This window comes from Paroedura picta, chromosome 4 (genome assembly GCF_049243985.1).
Source record: "Paroedura picta isolate Pp20150507F chromosome 4, Ppicta_v3.0, whole genome shotgun sequence".
NCBI lineage: Eukaryota > Metazoa > Chordata > Lepidosauria > Squamata > Gekkonidae > Paroedura > Paroedura picta.
Window position 1 is genome coordinate 34739800 of NC_135372.1, and position 15294 is coordinate 34755093.

General features: G+C 47.9%; 1 protein-coding gene across 4 annotated transcripts in view; it reads left to right on the forward strand.

The window, feature by feature from the left end:
- The first annotated feature begins 706 nt into the window (after positions 1 to 706).
- The window catches only part of PDE4DIP (phosphodiesterase 4D interacting protein), a 129299-nt gene continuing 114711 nt past the window's right edge, over positions 707 to 15294 (forward strand). The window contains exons 1-3 of one of the 4 annotated variants that reach the window (XM_077332312.1): positions 707 to 1023; positions 12987 to 13036; positions 14671 to 14906. In XM_077332312.1, coding sequence (XP_077188427.1) covers positions 13006 to 13036; positions 14671 to 14906 — 267 coding nt within the window. In that variant the 5' untranslated portion in view covers positions 707 to 1023; positions 12987 to 13005. Of the gene's footprint in view, positions 1024 to 4458; positions 4693 to 6485; positions 6526 to 11184; positions 11274 to 12986; positions 13037 to 14670; positions 14907 to 15294 lie in introns of those variants that run through there. The other 3 variants (XM_077332313.1, XM_077332314.1, XM_077332308.1) reach the window with 3 other exon arrangements.

Here is a 15294-nt window from a genome sequence, read left to right on the forward strand (position 1 = left end):
AGATCCCAGCCAGGATGGTAAGAAACAGCCAATGGGAAACAAGGATTACAGCTGGTCCGTAACCAGTGAAACGCCAGAGTTAACATCCCACAAGAGATCTCTGCTTAGGACCAATGGGGCTACTGAGCGGAGAGATCCTTTTCATTCAGGATCTGTATATATTGGGTGCGGTTGGGGAACTCGGTTTGGCTTGGGCCAAATAAAGACCTGAAATGCACTGGCTGTTTTTGTGCTTCTTGAATCTGTGGATTTAACACTGAGGTTGCTTGTTTTCTGCCCCCTGGTATTTCCCCTCTGCTCAAATCAAGCCGATGACTATATGCCTGGGACCTCTGCACTCTTTACAAGCATCCTTTGCAACCCCGGCCCTCCCGCCTTCTGACTGGGATATAAAGACTCAGAGACCTCCATGCCTACTCCTGTCTGAGAACTAGAGTTGCCAACCTCCACGTGCCACCTGGAGAATCTCCCACTTCTACCTAAGCTCCAGACGAACCAGATGAGTTCCCCTTGAGAAAATGACTCCTTTAGAGAGTGGACGCGAGGGCATCACATCCTGCTGAGAACCCCGCCTCCAACCCCAAAGTCTCCAGGTATTTCCTGATCCAGAGCTGGCAACGCTAGGAACCCCCCTGGAATTACAGCTCATCTCCACACTGCAGGAGAAAATGGCTGCTTTGGAGGGTGGGGGGCTCCAAAGCATTATCCTCCACCGAGGTCCCCCAAATCCCGCCCACTCCCGGCACCGCCCCCAAAATCTCCAGGTCTTTCCCGGCCCAGAGCTGGCAACTCTCAGCCTGGTGATGGAGCCCCGACAGGCGCTGCCAGGCGCCACCAGCCCCGCCTCTGGCAAGCGGGGGCGCGGCGGCGGCGCCGAGGATGCTCCGGAGCCGGGTTGCGGAGCGGCTGCAGGAGGGAGGCTGAGCGGAGGAGCGCCGGCGCGGAGCCAGGCTCGGCCAGGAGCGCGGCCGGGCGGCGGGTCTGCTCGGCCAGCGTCCCCCGCAGTAGCAGCAACGCCACCAGGTGAGCGGCGAGAGGCGGGGAAGGGCCGGGCCCCGATCCAGGCCAGGGAGAGGCAAGGGGGGCCGGGCACGTGGGGATGGAGCCGCGCCGGCCTGCCAGGCAGGCAGGCAGGTAGGGCTGGGCGAGCGAGGAGCCGCTTCCCCGGCTGTCCCACGGAGACCACCTGGAAGAGCCGGGCTCCACCTAACTGGGTGGCCTGGGAGAGGCGGCGAGGCCCTTTCCTCCTGTGCTGGGCGGCCGAGGCGGAGGGAGCCCTAAAGTTTGCCCGGCAGGGAGCGAAAGCCGCCGTCTGTCGGAGCAACCCAGGAGAGGGCGGGGAATGACCCCCGAGATCCCCGCCTCTAAGCCCAGTTTTCACTGGCCTGCATGGCCCAGACTGGCTCAAGCTCGTCTGTTCTCGGAAGCTAAGCAGGGTCGGCTGTGGTTGGGGTTGGGATGGGAGACCGGAGAGGAAGGCCTGGCTTGGCTATGTGGGGAAACCACCGCTGATAATATCTTGCCCTGGAAACCTATGGGGTTGCCTTCATTAGGCAGGTTTGATTGCTAGGCTTGCCAGCTCTGGGTTGGGTAATACTTGGAGATGTGGGGGGTGGATCCTGAGGAGGGCAGGGTTTGAGGAAGGGGCAGACTTCAGTGGGGGTTAATGCCCTTCCCAAGTCCGCCTTCCAAAGGTGCAGCAACTCTGTCTCTCCAGGAGGACTGATCTCTATCACCTGGAGCTCAGTTGTAATAGTGGTGATCTCCAGCCATCACCTGGAGGTTGGCAAGATTGTTGACAGAACTCCCACCAAGTCCAGCCCATTTGGCCTCCTTCAGTTCACCAGCCCATCAAATGTAGGGGAGGTAAAGTTTCCAGGGACCCCTGGCCACTGGCAGGGGATGGGGGGGGGGATAGGATTGCCAAATCCAGATTAAGAAATCCTTGGAGATTTGGGGATGGAACCCGGTGGGCTACAATGCCATAGAGTTCACCCTCCAAAGCACCCATTTCCACCAGGGGAAATGGTCCCTTAAGTTTGGAGAGTGACATTTAAGGAAATGATTATAACCTTAATTGCTCATGCAGTTCTTGGAAACTCGCTTCAGTTCCTTACTGCAGACCAAGATCTGATCTCTCTTTCCTTCTGTTCATTAAGAAAATGTTGTTTGTTATGTGTAGCCCTTTACCCAGAGCACCGGAAACAGCTTGTGCATGGTTTTCAGAGAAATTGAAGGATTCGGTTGGAAGTGAATTATAGATACTTTTAAATTGCTTGGGTTAAAAACCAAGGCTCATTGTAACTCAGCCTTCCAGACAGGGCTGTTGTGTCTGTAGGCCTGCCAAGGTCTCAGGCAGGATCGGGGCTTACGGTATAATTGACAAATGCATGGCTAGATCCCCTCTGCCAGATCCAGTTTGTTTAAACTGAAACTGACCAATAGCACGCACTGGGGAGGAAGATCCATTGTTTGCCTGTGTATATAAGTTGTTTTTTTTTCCTGGCGGAGAGGTTGGCTCAGTTTGGTTCTTCATTGTACCATTCTGGAATCATAACAAAGAACTCAAATCACCATTGGTATCTGTGTGCACGTCTGAACTCACGGATTCAGCAAGAGCTGAGCCAGTTACGGCTGATGCCATAGGTCTGGGAAAGTTCTACCATTTTTAAACTTGGGGTGAGTGTGAATACTGACCCTGTGGCCTCATGTTGTGTCAGGGGCTCCAGGGCTGGCCTGGAGACTTTGGTGGCTGTTCCTGGAGATGACACTGAAGGAGTGGCATTGTTGTAGCTGTCCAGGCATCTGAGCCAGCCGTATGAGGTAGACATGAGGTAGATGGTTCAAACCCTATGTAAACCTTCCTTTTTTGCACAGGAGCTTTGGACACTTAGCCCCCCCCCCCCCGTGACTTTTTCTTTTTGCTGCTGCTAAAACAAAAACTCACAAAAAAGGTTTTCCAGGCTAGCATGTCATGTGGAGGAGTGGGGGAATCAAACCTGGTTCTCTAGATTAGAGGCCTCTGCAGTTAACCGCTGCACCAGTCTCCACCTGGAGGTTGGCAACAGGCTAGGAGGGAATCTGAACACCCCTAGAAGGAAAAGAGCAGGCTGCTGCTGCCACCCTCACCTGGGGCTTGGACAGCTGTTTTTTTGCTGGCAGTGGCTTCCCCTTCTTCGCCCATACAAATGCCTTCCTCAGCTGTACGTTGGTGTTGCAGGAGATAGAAGTGATTCCGGGGATCTATCTTGGATTTCTGCTCAGGAACAAAGAGTCACAAACTCTGCATCGGAGCACTTAGCAATTGGTTCTACTTACTAAGAAACTGGCTGGTGAGGAGTGGCACCAGGCCCAATGTCAGCAAAACCTATCTGCTAGAGGTATGACCCTGCAAGGTAATCAAGTCCACAGAAAACACACTTTTAAAGTTTCCTTTTTGTGGTTTAAATGGTATAAAAAAGAAAAGGCCAGCTTTTCCAAAGGGCATATCCTTCCCGGTTCCATGGAAATCCTTGGAGTCCTAGTCAATTGTGGTAAGGGGGGGGGGATTCCTGTTATTTCCTGTTCAACACCAGACAGCAATATATAATCAGCATGGCCAGTAGAGCTTTGTGATGTGAAAAGAATTTACATGGTAGTCCCGCAGAGTTTGGAGGGGGGAGGTAGATGTAATGTTGCCAGAGAGATAACCAAGCTGCAATTTCCCCAGATATGCCAATTTAGCAAGTGCGGCTGTGCCTGAATTACCCTGAAGATACTTCCCCCAGACTGACAGTGGTGATTTCCCTACAGACTAGCCAGGAAACTTTATTTTGGCCGAATGGAAGGAGCTTGGGAAAATTTGGTTTCAAGTCTGTGGGCAGAGGAGGGGTAGGCGATTGTAAGCTGCTTTGAAACACATGAGGATTGCTTGGTGACCTTGCACCAGTGACAGTTCTTTCTAAGCTCTCTCAGCTCCACCTATCTCACGGGGTGTCAGTTGTGGGGAAAGGAAAGACAGGCAATTGTAAGCCACTTCGGGTAGTAAAAAACGGGGTACAAAGAGCCAGCTCTTCTCTGTTTTCAGCTTTCAAAGCTACTTTGAATGGAAGAGAAAAGGGAAAAAAAGAACAAAAGCCAGAGGGACCATTGCAAACATTGCCCACATAAAGTTCAGCCCCCCCCCCATGCCCCCACAAGCTTTGTTTGTACTGAGGATCATAAACTACTCACTCCTTCAGTTGTAGGTCAGCCTCTCCCTCTTGTGTTCCTTAGGGGGACGCTACATCTTTGGGCCAGGTTTCGGCCTGACCAACTGTGTAAGCAGACCACAAGGCAGAATTCCGATCCTGCCCACAAGGAGCCCGTCATTACCCCTGAGTTCGAGAATAACACATCCCTGACAGCTGCTCCTCAGCACTGGATGGGGGAACAGGGAAGTGGTGCTCTCAGTTGGAGACAGCCCTTTGTGAAAAGGGTCCTGCACACTCAGAGCTCTTACCAGGAGCCTTAAGAACGGGCTTCAGAAATGCCCCTGCTTGCTCTCTCAGGGTTTTCCTGTGATGTTTTCTGTGGAATTTGAACTCTTCAGGGATACCTTTGGTCAATGCTGGGATTAAGGAGAAGAATTTTTGTTTGTATCCTGGTTTTTACTACCTGAGGGAGTTTCAAAGTGGCTTCCTCTTCCTCTCCCCACAACAGACACACTGTGAGGTAAGTGAGGCTGAGAGAGCTCGGAGAGAACTGTGACTGGTCCAAGTTTGCCCAACTAACTGCATGTGGAGGAGGAGTGGGGAATCAAACCTCTTTCTCTCGATTAGAAACCACCACTCTTTAACTGCTACACCAAGCTGGCTCTCTCAAGCTGTGCCCATTAAGACGGGGAGACCGTAGGCTCAGAGCACCTTCCGGAAGTTGGTGGATTGCTTTTTGCCTGATGACACAGCTTTCTATATCTGACCACAGCAGTGCCACATGCTCCTCACTGGAAATCTTGTTCCTTTGTCCTCCTCTCAGCTGCTAAAGAGAAGTCTGTGCTGGGAACAGTGTACTTTCCTGTGGTTTTCTTTGCTTGTATGGGGAATTGTGGATTTGGGGAAAACACTGATTTGTTAGGATCCCCCTGCTTCAGCCATTTTGGTACTTGCAAAGGAAGTGCTGTTTTTCTTTCATGAATGCCGGTAACTGAAGCGGAGATGTCTTTCTAGTGGGTTGCAGAAGTGGTGGGAAGAAGAAAGGGGGTAAGTAGGGTGATGGAATCTGTTTTTCATACAATCATCTCCCAAGTGGCTCACTTCAGTAGAGAGGCAGGCCCCAATCCTCAGGTCTACAGACAGGCAAAAATAGGTGAGGGGAGAGGGAATACAGAAGGGGTGGGGTTACCAACTCCAGGTTGAGAAATACCTGGAGATTTGGGGAGTGTGAGGTTTGGAGGGGGTGGGGAGGGATTTCTGCAGGGTCTAATGCCATAGAGGTCACCTTCCAAAGTGGCCATTTTCTCCAGGTAGGAATGCTCATCCCCACGTGGGGCCAGGGGACCCCCTGGTTTTACACGTCATCTCCAGGCAACAGTTCCCCTGGAGAAAATGACTGATTTGGAAGGTGGACTCCATCCGCCATTGAGGTCCCACCCGGTCCCAAATCTCGCCCCTCCCAGCCCCCCCCCCCAAAGTGACCAGGTATCTCCCAACCCAGAGCTGGCAACCCTGTCTCCAAGTGAACTGATCTCGGTCTCCTGGACATCATTTGTAATCTCAGAAGATCTTCAGCTACCACCTGGAGATTGGCAACCCTTTAGGAAGGAGAGGTTGGGATGATGGGGTCAGAACTGAGGGCCATTCCGCATCTGATAAATATAGTGAAATATATGCAGATGCCATACTTTTTGGCATTTTGTACGTCGCCGCCAACATCCAGCATCCAAGCAGCAAACCGGTAGCTACATCTCCATTTTAAAGCACTAGCTGGGGGATCACATAAAGTAGATTCCCCCAACTAAAAAGTACGTTAGAGGAGAGCAACCAACAAGCCACACGCTAAGGAAATATGTGGAGCAGAAGTAGCAGCCTCCAATTCCTGACCTCGCACCCGCCTCCCTCTTCCTTCTTCCCGGGATGTGGTTTTTTAAAAAGCAAACTGCCTGGAGCAACAAATAAGCCTTAAATCATGCAGGCAAAGCAAACCCCCCCTCCCAGTTAAAACACAAAGCATGCCTCTCTAAAGTCCCCCCCCCAAAAAATCGGGAACAAGATTAATTTTTAAAAGATTCAAGGCTCATGATTCCATAAGGGATGGCATTACAAAAAGCACTATGCATCTATGATTAGATGCTTAGGCATTTCAATGGAGAAGTTTTACTTTTTAAAAAAGTTAGCTGTCATCGTGGGCCTTTTAAAACATGGAGAAAGGGGATTGGCTGCCTAGCTTGATTGACAGGCGGAGGAGAGTTGCGTGTAAAGCGCATTGTTCTCTTCCGCCATTTCAAGCAGGCATGCGAAGTGCTAAGGAACGCAAGAAGGCGGCAGAGGAAAGCGAGAGAGCCAGAAGGTGAGGAATGGCCAAAGGCGTGTTATTTTTTAGCGTTATGCCATTTTGCTGGTGTAACGCTATTTTTTTTTCAATGTGCGGAACTGCCCTGAGTTAGAACTGACATGTGGTATGCTCTTCTGTCACTGGTGTGAATGAGTGGCTGCAAGCAGTGCATCTTCCCTCTGGCCAGGGGCAGAGCACGCTTTACCTCAGAGCACCTTCTTTGTCATTCTGAGTGGAAGCGGCAGTAGGTCTCCTTGGGAGGGCAAATAGCTTTTTGTTGTCTGACTTATCCAGCTACCTTCTCTGGTCAGACTGCATGGTTCTCCTGAAGCTTTTTGTTAACTTGAATGCTGAGGAGAATCTGTGGCGTGTTCTAACTAGGCTGTGACTGTTTGTATCTTTGTGTGGTTGGCACAGCCCTCCTCTCTACAGTGCTGCATCTGAAGGTCTCTGAAAACAATAGAATTTGGGCCTCATTTTCCGTCTTGGGATTATTTCCCCATTTTTGCTGTAGCTCATGAAGAATTCTGATGGGAACCTGGACCAAGCTCTGTCAATCAGGAACCAAGAAGGGTGAATATGAACATGTTGCCTAATGGCATAAATATAATGCGTATCTATGTTTATCTAGGTGAAGAAAGTCAAGGATGTATTTTCATATATTTGAGGGGGTTTTTAAACTATCTTCTACGCATTGCATTTATACCATTACTTTGCATATTTCTTCAACCTTCTTGGTTTGATTTGGGGGGTTATGTTTTTTCTCCTTTTTTGGGAGGTGTCCAGCTCGTGTCCAAACCAAAAATTATAGCTTAGCCCTGAGATACCTCAACTGGAGAACTGTCTGAAGTAATATTTGAATGTTGCTGCTGAGCTGCCTATTTCTAGGGTTGCCCAGCTCTGGGTTGGGAAATACCTGGAGATTTTTGGGATGCAGTCTGGAGATGGTGGGACTTGGGGAGGAAAAGGGTATAATGCTATAGATAGAATACACCCTCCAAAATAACCATTTTCTCTAGAACTGATCTTGGTCATCTGGAGATCATCAATAATAATAACGGGAGAGATTAGCAATCCTATTTATTTCCCATAATACAGAAGAACAGCTGTTTTTTTAAATGCCCCACCTTTTACTACCTGAAGTAGTTTTAAAGCAGCTTGTAATTGCCTTCCTTTCCTCTTCCCACAACAGGCACTCTGTGAGGTAGGTGAGGCTGAGAGAGCTCTGAGACAACTGTGCCATGCCCAAGGTCACTCAGCTGACTGCATGTGGAAGAGAAGAGAATCAAACCCAGTTCTCCAGATTAGGGGCTGCTGCTCTTAACTACTAACCAAGCTGGCTTGTTTGCGTTTTCTCTCCTCTGCAAACTGATGTCGATTGTCGTTCTTTAATTTGCTTTTGTCCTATTATCAGGCTGTGCCTCCATCTCACTGAAACCATTTTGATTTTGTAAAGGCTATCTGCTCTTTTAATTTTCCTTCCCTCCAATTTTGTCTCCCCTGTTAAAAATGTGGACAAAAACTTTGAACAGAACTAGAATCCGGTATGTCTGCTGGTGATCCTATGGGATATTTCAGCTGCAAACCTGCCTGTTATTTCTAACTTGGCACATGTGGCTTTCTTCACCACAACCCCCTCTTCTCTGCTGCTCTGGAAGTTACAAGGGCCTTCTTGTCCGTCTTTAGGGCTGGCCGATTTAAAGGTTGCCATCTTTCTTCAGGGTGTGGTTTTTAAACAAACACTGCGTCTGCTTTGGTACTCCGTCACAGTCTAAATTTATCAAGGATGTCTTGGGGGGGGGAGTGAAATCAAAAATTATGTTGAAAATCTCGGTCTGTCCCACTGGCCTTTGGGACAAATTGCAAAGGAAGGAAATCATTTCAGTCTGGTGATATTTATTCTTGACTTGATTTATGCTACCAATGTTTTTTTTTTGCAGCCTTCACCTCCAAAAACTGTCTGTGCACAGTGGTGTTGGTCTTGTCTGCATTGAATTATTTATAGGCACTCTAGCAAGACTCAAACCCTGTTCCGGGGAAGCCACAAATATGCCTCCTAATGGTTGGGCCATGTGCATCTGCCCGCTCATGAGGGGGATGCTGTTGTCCATTCCTGCCTGAGATTGTTATTTGTGCATGATATGTGGATACGGTGCGTCCATAATGGGTTGGGCGACACAGTCTGGCGACCAGGAGTCCTCTGAATATGCATCCCTGCAATTCTAAATGAAGCAGGAGTGCTCTTTCCTGTCTCACTCCAGTATCATATTGATTGGAAGCAGGCCTCCCAAGGGTCTATTGTATGTCTCCTCTTCTTTCTGTGCATCTCAGGACCCATCTCTGAGAAGGGAATTTGAGCATCTAATGGAACTAAATTAATTTAGCAGGAAGGGCCATCTGCCTCTCTCCTGCCCTTGTAATCCAGCTGCTGACCTTTATTTTGCAGTTATTGATTTGGCAAAAGGAAAGCACTTCGCTAGGTTTGCCTTTCTTGATACGAGGCCAGAAGTGACCCTGATTTTCCTTTTCGTGATTGCTGTTTAATGCAAAGCTTAGTGCTCACTAAAATAGACCATGGTGATTGAATCCAGGGCTGAATCTGCACTGGGCTTTTTATCCCCAGTGACCTCAAATTAAAAAAAGTCATCTACACTTTATTTGATTTCCATTCTGATATTTAGTGCTTTAAATTTTTCCTCGGCAACGTCCATGTTGATCCGCGGTGATACTACCTTTCCACTGCTATATTGAGGAATGTGACTCACTACATTTGAGAAAACCACTCCCAAAGCCCCAGTATTAAGTGTAGATGTTTTGTGTTTTGCCAGATTAATTCCCTCCCCCTCCCCCGTGCCTTCAACGCTGACCTAGCAAAGCAGTCTGTTGCTGATTGGCCGGAGCATCAGTTCAAAGACTGCCTGGTTCCAAGTTGCCATTCCCTCACAAGACTTATATTTGCACACCCCCCCCCCGAGCTTGCTCAGGAAAAGAAAAATAAACAAGCAGCCTTGTGCTCCCTCCCCCTCCTGCTTCAGCTGTAGAACGGTAGGAAATAAACCCCTCTCCAGCCTTCTTCTCCTTCAGTGCTGGCTGCAGCTTCGCAACCCCCTCTGAGCTTCCCCAATCAAGTGGGAAGGAGAGAGCAGCCACACAAGTGTAAAATGCAGTCTTTTTCAATTTGGGGGAAAGGAAGCAGGAAGACCTGGGTTCAAAATCGATCTGAATTCAGTAGGAATAACAATGGGGAAATAAAAAGTAAGTGCAGAACCACCCCAAGCCAGGGCTGGTTTGCTTGGTAGTCTTACAGACTCCTAGCTGGATGAGGCAGCTAAGCCATCAGTTGACTGGATGGTTCTTGCCAGGTGCCCCCTGCATCGCCAGTGTTGGAAAATTGATGGGCCGTGTCTTAGCAGTTCACCAAGCAAAACCTGAAGCCTTCCTCCAGCCTATGAAGCCTTCCTCCAATAGAAAAGGCATTTGCGTGGGAGGAAAAGCTCCTTAGACTGGGGAACTTCTTGTGTTTGAGGATCTGTTAACAATTCTGCCGAGGACCGAGCTTGAGGTCCGAGGCAGGGTCGAGGCTGACAATGTAACGGATCAATGCGCTGCTAGATCTCAGGTTCAGGATCCAGTCAGTTTAAACCGAAACTGACCAGTAGTGCGCACTAGCGGGAAGATCCACTGTTCGTGTGTATAAGTGAGTTGGGGTTCTTTAGGGCAGTGGTCCCCAACCTTCTTATCACCGGGGACCACTCAACGCTTGACAATTTTACTGAGGCCCACGCTCTCTGACTCTGGTCGCTATGGTAATGTTTAAACATCCCTTCAAAATAAGATACAGACACGCCACAACAATGAACATAAGGAACATTTTATTTTCATGGAAATTTTAACTCATGACAATGACAAATCAATGGGAACCCTGAGCTTGTTTCTCTGCAACAAGATAGTCCCATATGCGCCTGCCGGATTGTGGATGAAGTAAAGTAGCGGTCCCCTACCTTTCTCAGGTCAGGGACCACCTCCGGGGTGAGGGGAGAGCCGACAGCCCGGGTGCTGCACAAACGCGCACGCGCAATTGCCGCACATGCACGTTTCCGCCACCAGGGGGCACGTGACAACTGCGCGCATGTGCATTTGCGTAGCCGGCGTGCCGGCGGCTGTGCCTGCCTCTTCCCTTCCTTCTCACTGTGGGCGGGGGGAGGCAGGCACAGCTGCTGGCGGCCCAGTACCGTGGCCTTGGCGGCCCGGGGGTTGGTGACCCCTGAAGTAAAGGGCCAGGGGGAGAAGGCGTCCTTGGCGGCCCACCTCCAGTTAGTCGACGGACCACATGTGGTCCGCTGCCCACAGGTTGGGGATCGCTACTTTAGGGGTTTCTCATTTCAGTCTTGACTCTTGTACCACTATGCTGAGATTCTAATAAAGATCTGATTGAACTCCCAGTGCTCCTGGATTCCTTGAACCCACCGATTTAACAAACTTCTTCCAGCCTAAGGTAAGATAACTAGGTTTGCCAACTCTAGATTGTGAAATACCTGGAGACTTTGGGGGTGTATCCTGTAGAGGGCAAAGTATAATGCCTTACAGTCCACCTTCTAATTGGTAATTTTCTCCAGGAAGCTGATCTCTGTTGCCTGGAGCTATGCTATAAATCCAGGGGATCTCCAGATCCCATCTGGTAGCTATGGGATGGGGAGAGCTTCCACGGAATGTTCTGCCAAATGGAGATGGTTCTACGAAGCCATTCACCAAGGAATTGCTAGGTGAGAAGAAGCTGCTATATATTAAGTTGTCAAGATGGCTGTGGGCAGGGAGACGCAGGGACTGCAATGCTGGCTGTGACATGTCTCTTTTGCTAAAGAACAGAAGCAACAAAGGTAGCTCTACAAAGCACTGGAAATTCCCAACTTTTTAAAGAATTTTCTGTTCAGATTTTTTTTTTATGTTGTTTTGGCGGCAGCCATCACCGCAATACAAGAATGTTAACTGTGGGAGGCCTTTTCTGCAGTTGTCTGTATTCCCCGGAGTTCCTTCATATTGGTCTATGGAAGTTGACATCCAATTTGTGCCTAGCTCTCCACGTATGCTGTCCCCGAAAGACAATAGTGAGGAATGGATTGGGGTTTCATGTCTTGCCATTCACATTTACTTTGGAGGTCCCGGCAGCCAGTCCCGCCTCCTGTGTTTTTCTTGGAGGAGCGAGCAGGCGGTCCTGCCCCCTTCCCTTTTTATGTTTGGCGCATGCGCAGTAATGCTAGTTTTATGTAACATACTTGTGAAATGTTGGAAATGATTGGTCCACTGAATTTCCCCCCACTTGTTCTCGTGTCTTGCTCTCATTGTCATCAATTTCCTCCCCCCACCCCTCCTCCCCATAAAAAACCTCAGTCATTACATTAGGTTGCTCCTATGTTGCAAAGGAGCAACTGGAACTATGTTGAAAAGGAGCAACTTAGGCTGGAAGAAGTATGACTGGGGAAGGCACTGGCAAACCACCCCGTATTGAGTCTGCCATGAAAACGCTAGAGGGCGTCACCCCAAGGGTCAGACATGACTCGGTGCTTGCACAGGGGATACCTTTACCTTTATGTTGCAAAAGAAAGCAGCTTTTTTTTTCTATACTTGGGGAAAGCTGGATGCTGGATGAAACTGACCAGGGCTTCAATTCCCTTCATGAAATTGACTAAGTGTTCACTTAAATGTTTACTCTTGCTGGAGTGGGAGAAGGGGAGGTGGTGTGTTTGTTGTGCTTGTGCTCCTTTGGAACTAAGTTGTAAAGTAATCAAGTTCAAAATTAAAAAAAAAAACAGCAGGAAGTGGAGGAGTCTAACGTGTTGCTTAGTCATTAGCTTGCCCTGTTTGGTGCTTGCAAGCTTTTGAGAGCCTAAAAAGGTTGCAAAAGCTACAACAGTCACACACAGCCGGTTTGGTTCAAAACCAGGGATAGTTATTGAAGGCAGCCCTTTGAAAGAACCCTGATTTGAATAAGAACTTTTAACATTCAGTGGCTATGCAAGGGATCTTCACTTGAAGATAGATGTTGGTTTACCACCCTGGTGATTGAAAGATGATATGAAAACATATTTTATGTATTTCTGTGTGTTTTAAACAATTGCGTGTGCTTAATATTGACCTCTGAGGAAGACCTGCACAGTTGAAACGTATTAGGTCTTTGGATGTTAAGGTCACACATATAAAAGTTAGTTAAATCTTAACATCCAAAGACCTAACATCTGAAGATCCAAAGGAGAAAGGGCCACTCTGTGCTGTTTTTATATATTTGAGCTCCACAAAAATAAAATTAAAATGAAATACATTTATATTATATAAAGTTGTAGCTTTCTCAACATTTTTAGGCTCTCAACTCTATTCCAGGTTGGTTTTTTTCCCCCTCCAATTTTTTATTTGTTTGTTGTTTGAATGCTTTTGCCTTGAACACTTAAATTTGACACTGCCTTTGTTTTTTTCCTGTGCAGAGAAGAAATTGAGGACAACATGATCCCTACAACTGAACATGTGATGTCAGGTAAGGACCCCCTCAGGTGAACTGTGTTCTCATCTGCATGCTGGTGCTGCATGTCTTCTTGAGCCTATCAGCACTTTTGGAATGTTGAGGAGGGGGAGAAGATGTCACAACAAAATGGCTGTCACGAGGGGCACTCGCAAAATGGCTGCTGTGAGATGCTGGAGCCCATCACAGACAGCTGGAAGGTTACAAGCCAAGCATTTTGCTCCAGTTTAGCCAGTTGTACCTGCATGGATGTTTCCTCCTAATGTGGAGCTGATGCCTTTTCTGAGCACCTCTTGCTTCTGTGAGGTAGGGGAAAGTCAGGGCTTTTGGATGACTTAGTTTAAGGTGACCAGATTTTAACATTGGTAAAGCAGGACACCATTGACCGGGGGGGTTCTTGATTAAAAATTTGGTCTATATGGAGCAACAAAATTTTTCATAGAATGCATAGAACGCAAAAATTGTATTGTAATATATATTTTTACTTGCAACATAAGTACATTTTGTCAGGTGCCCCCAGATGTCCCCCAAAAGTGGGACAATCTGGTCACCTTAACTTAGTTACATCTCTATAATGAAGCCTGTATGGGCATTCAGACCTTTTTTGGGAACAGGACACTGGGAATAATTGGCATAATCACTCAGAAATGCCACACTGGTCAGATGAAGACGAGAACCACAACCTATGCTGCCTCCTCACCTTCCTTAGCATTTCCTATTTATTTTTGCCGCCCCCAAAGGCTCTCACCTTAAAATTCTTAGTTGGTTGCAAAGAACAGGATGACTTCTTTGTATATGGTAGACTGACAGAATGGTTAGTTTGTGGGGGTGGCTGTAAGGTAAAGGGGTCCTTTACTGTAAAATAATCTGTTGTTTTTTAACGACATAGAGTTTATTTAGAAGCATAACAGCATTTCCATATGGTTAATAAGTGTAACGTAATGTAATAAGTGTACCAGAATGGCAACTCTATGGATTAAGGATCTCCCAAAATCCTACTGCTAACAGCCTTGCTCAGGTCTTGCAAACTGAAGGTCGTAGTTATCTTGATTGAGTCAATTCACCTCATGTTTGGCCTTCTTCCTTTCCCACTACCTTCAACTTTTCCTAGCATTGTTGTCTTTTCCAGTGAGTTCTGTCATACCAAAGTATGATGGTTTATTTTCATCGTTTTAGCTTCTAGGGAGAATTTAGGTGTGATTTGATCTAGAACCCACTATTGTACGAATTAACTTCATCTCGGTCACCAGAGACACATCCTTACAATTAACAATCTTTCCTGGCTCCTTCATGGCTGCTTTTCCCAGTCTCAGTCTCCTAGTGAAGTTGTTGTGGCAGCCATTTTGTGACTGGCTCTTATGGCAACCATTTGGTTGCTGTGCCCATCATGCTGTGTCAGAATTCCTGATGTGCCTGCAGGCTCAAAAAGGCTGAGGATCTTGGTCTAGACATTTAGATCTATTGCATGTGGGGGGTTTGGGATGGGGCGCAATACCTGGAATAGTTTTACTTGTCGGTGCCCGACTCGCACATATGCCTTTGAACCAGTATTTATCTGGGGCTGTTGGGTAGTTTGGCCATGAAGAAGATACCTCTGAGGCTTATGTGTGTTTTTTTCCTTTCATCTCCCGCTGTCCATCTCTACTCAGCGCATGTTAATGACATCCCAGAGCAGAGACACCAGATGTCACCACCAGCCTTGGGTTATTTCAGTGTGGGTCCTCTGATGCAGACTCCCACTGTTCATGACCTGGGCATGGCCTGTTCCCTGGCACAAGCTCCAGCACTGAGTGGCTTGGAGAGTCCCCTGGCTCAAAGCCATCTCTTAAGAGGCTCGGAGCAGAGTTCTACAGTGCAAACGCAGACCCTGCGAAACCTCGAGAAGGTAAGCTAATCAAGAGCAGGACGCTTGACACTTGACTTATTTGCGCTATGCCTTTTCTTTCCCTTGATTCTGCGTCCAGTTTCTAGGGTTGCCCACTCCCAGGTGGTGAAAAATAGAAAAAAATAAACTGTGTGAACCTCAGACTTTCTCCCCTTTTAAAAAAATATTTTTTTTCTATTTTTCAACTCAATCAGTTTGGCCTTCTCATGGTGAGGATCTTCAGTTACCCAGAAATGCAAACTCTTGATCTGAAGCAAAAAATTTCATTTATTGAGTAAGAAAGCACACTCAATACGGTCATTGTCAAAACTGAGGCCAAAGGTCTCCACGTATAACCCCAACTCTGCTCCCCCCTCCCCTGTGGGAATCCAGAGAAAGTGGGAGAACA